Raw genomic sequence first — 5,000 nt, forward strand, 5'->3', positions numbered from 1 at the left:
TGTCGGGGAAGGCCTGGAGGATTTTACGCCGCTCATCCTTGGCCCACACCATGAAGGCATTCATGGGCCGTTTGATGTGCGGCTCGTTGGGGTTCCTTCCCCGAGATTCCCTGAAGACCCGGGCCTCTGTGGTGCTGGCGCCTCCTGTTGGCCAACAATAATACTGATGTGGTTTATCTGCAGAGCCATTCAGCTCCTTACTCCCTGGGAACACGAGTAAGAAGAAGAAGAAGAAGAGAGCGAGTGTGGTGCATTAATCATCTCAGCAGGGGAGAGGGACCATCAACACGTTCACCGAGCCTGGAGCTATACCGGCAAAGAAGGCAGAGCCTCCACACACACCCCAGCGCCTCAGCGCCAGGCCCAACAAGGTGGCTTTGTGGGTTATGTAGTCCCTACCCTAACTAGCCAGAAACCAGGAGAAGAGGACCTTGCCTGTTAAATATTTTGTCTGGGCCTTAACGTGCTTTTCTGTGTTGCTAGAATGAAGCCCCATATGTTTGCGACTGACGGCTTTAGCGTTTCTCCTACCGCAGGTAATAATGCCAATCAAAATACCGAACGGGGCATGTAAGCGTAGCAGAATGTGAGTGCCCGGCTAGGACCAGGGACTTGGACAAAGCATGCATCTTTATGTGGCTTTCTGAAACACACGAGTGAACTGTTTCAGCATTTGGTGTGTCGGGGTGTGTGTGTGTTTGTGTGTGTGTGTCTTCTCAATCAGGCCAGTCACGATCTTGACGCAGGGCTCGAGTTTGTGCACATGCCGTCTGCGCACATGCACACTCGCTTCCTTTTATATGTAAGATGTGAAAGAATTAAATAAAAGCTGTATGAATATTTAAACAAACAAAAACATGTTGATAAACAAGGCCTGAAAAATAAAACAAACCAAAAAGGGCTTTCCATATGCTACGATACATCTTTAATGAACCAAAAAGTGGAAAAGAAGGCTCAGAATGAGACATGAATATTTTATCACCCACATGCGATGTGTATTCATTAGGAACTAGCATCTTGCGTGTCTTGGCACGCGGTACCTGGTTTGATTTCTATTCTTACTGCGGGTGATAAAATAAGTCCTCTTGATGAGCTGGGGAACTTGGCACTGTGGAGATATTAAAGTGGAATATTCAGTTTGCACTGCGAGACCACTGCTCTGATGAAACAAGCACTTCAAGGAGGGGTACGGAAAAGGACCACTGAGACTTTTTTCTTTATCTAGGACCCGTCCTCTGTCTGGGGCACACACGTACACGCACACGCGCACACACACACACATGCACACACGCACACACGCACACACACACACACACATGCACACACACACAGACACACACGCGCACACACACACACACACACACACACACACACACACACACAGACACACACAGACACACACACAGACACACACGCACAGACACACACACACACATGCACACACGCACAGACACACACACACACACACACGCACAGACACACACACACGCACACACACACACACACATGCACACACACACACACACACACGCGCACACACACACACACACACACAGACACACACAGACACACACACACACACACACACACACAGACACACACACACAGACACACACACACACATGCACACACGCACACACACACACACGCACAGACACACACACACACACACACACACAGACACACACACACACACACACACAGACACACACACACACACACACACACACAGACACACACACACACACACACACAGACACACACACACACACACGCAGACACACACACACACACACACACACACGCACACACACACACGCACACACACACACACACACACACACGCACAGACACACACACGCGCTGACATAAGATAAGGCAGGCTGGTTGCACAGCAGGAGGAAGCTGTGCAACCCCCGAGTCTCCCCAGGCTCCCAGTAAACTCCCCCCCTTCACCACGCTCACACCCAGTCACAGCATATCAGCCAGGGGTCCATCCCGCCCCCGGCCCCGCCCCCGGCCCCGCCCCCAGCCCTCTGGCTATCAGGGAAGCAGCTGACGTCTATCGGGATTCACTTTACTCAGCACGTCCTCCCACTCTGCCCGTCTGTCTCTCTCTCTCTCCATCCATCTCTCCACCACTCTCTCCCTCTACCACTCCGCATCTCTCTCTCCATCTTCTCCTTCAGCTCACTGGTTCCCTGCTTCTCCCCTCATTAGTCATGTGTAGTATGGAGTGTTGTCTTGCATCTATCCTGCCCCTACACACTGCAAACACGCTCCTGCTTTGTACAGCAACACACAACGACAACCTACTGCCTCTCTGTCTGGCAGCAACAATAAACAACAACAACAACCACAACAATGAGCGGCTGAGCTCCAGGCTAGCCCTACAGCCATGGGGACGACACACCCACCCCCCCGTTCACTTCATTTAGCCTCTGCTCACTGGACAGGATAAATTGATTTCACTTTGTTTGGTTTTGACAGCCATGTTTATTGTGCAATGAAATGTACTGTGGTATGGAGCTGACAGTATCCATCAACGCGGGGCAATCTGCTGACTGCTGGGGCCAGATGAAGGCATTCATTACCCCGCCAGCCCACCACAGCCCCCCTGCCTGTGCAGCGGGGGGGCATGGTAGATGGCTGCCTTTAATTTACGACGTTCCCCGCCAACCCCATTACTTTAGCACTGACACTGATTCAGCAATTTATATACTGGCGCGCACGTCGATGTGGGCAGAGGTGAGTGGCTTACGAGCGCGGGGGGGTCTGGTGGACAGAGACGCGGTGATGTCTGAAGCTTCTGGACGAAGCAATCTGCTCGGAGGAAGCGTCAGAGCTGACAGAGTGGGTGGAGGGGTGCATGTGTGTCTGCGCTGGCTTTGGGTGCAAGATCTGGGCCCAGCAATACACACGGTAGCAATCAATAAGTGTGTGTGTGCATGTGTGTGCATGTGTGTGTATGTGTGCGTACATGCGTGTTTGTGTGTGTGCATGTACGCATGTGTACATGTGTGTGCACATGTGCGTGCCTGTGTGTGTGCAGGCTTGCATGTGTGAGTCCGTTGTGCATGTGTGTGTATGTGTGTGCATGCATACGTGTGTGTTTGTGCATGGGTGTGTGTGTGTGTGTGAACGTGTGTGTTTGCATCAGCCTCACTGATGAATCCCTCCTCGAAGGGAACCACAGACATGTGATGAGGCTAGGAGCCCTGTACCGTCAGTCTCAGGAGTCTGTGGTGGGGAGTTACTGTGCTCTGATAGGATAGGCCTCACTCAACGACACGGCTCGTACATAACACCCCAAACTCTTGTTGCCCCGTAACACACTGCCGTGGCGATGAGCCCATGTGACTGTGCACAAAACACAGTTTACAACCACCCACCATTTTCTGTTGTTATTGTTTAATAAACTGCTGCTCCTCTGACATTTTAAAATTAGCGTTAAATGATTTTTCTTCCTGACAGACATTTTAAAGAATTACCTAGTTAGGTGTGTGATTGTGTAAATAAAGACAGATGTTTAGCGAAGCCATGGGAGAACCCCTGGGATGAGGAGGGGGGCGTCCAAGGCTTTACTGAGATTTATAAAGTCTTGTGAAAATCACAGGGAAAGAGAGAGTGAGAGAAAGAGAGAGAAAACAAGAGAGAAAAAGAATTAGAGAAAGAGAGAGAGAGAGAGAGAGTGAGGGAGAGAGAGGGAGAGAAAGAGAGAGAGAGGGAGTCCAGCAGCACAGCACACCTGACTGCAGGCCTGGACTTGACTGACTGTGGAGCAGAGCCAGCAGTCTCCTCTCTGATGGCTTTTGTTCACACACACACACACACACACACACACACACACACACACACACACACACACACACACACACTCACACACACACACACACACACACACACACTCACACACACCCACACACACCCACCCACCCACCCACACCTACACGCACACACAAAATTACACACACCCACACCCACAATTTCATACACCCACACACACACGCGGACTGTCACACAGAAAACAGCTCCCAGCGTTCGTAAAGGACAATGTGTCTGTTTAAGACATTCCTGGAGTGGAGAGGAGATTCCTGACCAGAGCGAGTGATGGCTGGGCACGGGGTCCAGTGCTCACCGTTCACACCGCTGCGGCATTCTGCCAATGAATCCCTCACACGCTACGTGACACCGGCACTCGCCACCCAACATGCCAGTCACCGCGGCTTTCTCTTTTATTCCTTCCTTCCAGATGGATGTTTGGAATTCTGTGGCGTGTGTGTGTGCGAGTGAAAGCAGGGGACAAAGTGCTCAGCAAGTTCCCACTTGTTTATTCCAGCTATTATTTCAGACTCACGCGTCTTATCTTGGATGTCAGCAGGTCTGTAAAGGGGGCAAAGATAAATACCTTATACATCCCACAATTCCTGAACCAACACACACACACACACACACACACACACACACACACACACACACATGCTCAGACACACACACACACACACACACACACACACACACACACATGCTCAGACACACACACACACACACACACACACATACACACACACACACGCACGGACGCACGCACACACACGCACACACACACACACACACATGCTCAGACACACACACACACACACACATACACACACACACACACACACACACACACATGCTCAGACACACACACACACACACACACACACACACACACACACATATACACACACACACACACGCACGGACGCATGCACACACGCACACACACACACACGCTCAGACACACACACACACACACACACACACTCACTCTCTCTCTTTCTCTGTATCAGTGTAATATAATATATTTGATGTCTTATAAACTGCTAATTATTATCTTTATCATATTTGATCTTTGTCTTAGTTACTCTGAGAGACACAAAGGCTGAAAGTCTTTTGAAAGTCATTTGAGGCTTTTAATGTCTGTGCTCGCTCAGTAAACCTCATTCTTATTTAGG

General features: G+C 50.3%; 1 protein-coding gene across 13 annotated transcripts in view; it reads right to left on the reverse strand.

Moving 5' to 3' along the window:
* Positions 1–5,000, reverse strand: part of sox6 (SRY-box transcription factor 6) — a 163,669-nt gene that overhangs the window by 8,676 nt on the left and 149,993 nt on the right. For 11 of the 13 annotated variants that reach the window (XM_035531268.1, XM_035531260.1, XM_035531266.1 and 8 more), the window contains one exon: positions 1–204. This exon is cut by the window's left edge and continues 30 nt beyond it. In XM_035531268.1, coding sequence (XP_035387161.1) covers positions 1–204 — 204 coding nt within the window. The remainder of the gene's footprint in view (positions 205–5,000) is intronic. The other 2 variants (XM_035531282.1, XM_035531279.1) reach the window with 1 other exon arrangement.

Source organism: Electrophorus electricus, chromosome 1 (genome assembly GCF_013358815.1).
Source record: "Electrophorus electricus isolate fEleEle1 chromosome 1, fEleEle1.pri, whole genome shotgun sequence".
NCBI classification, from domain to species: domain Eukaryota; kingdom Metazoa; phylum Chordata; class Actinopteri; order Gymnotiformes; family Gymnotidae; genus Electrophorus; species Electrophorus electricus.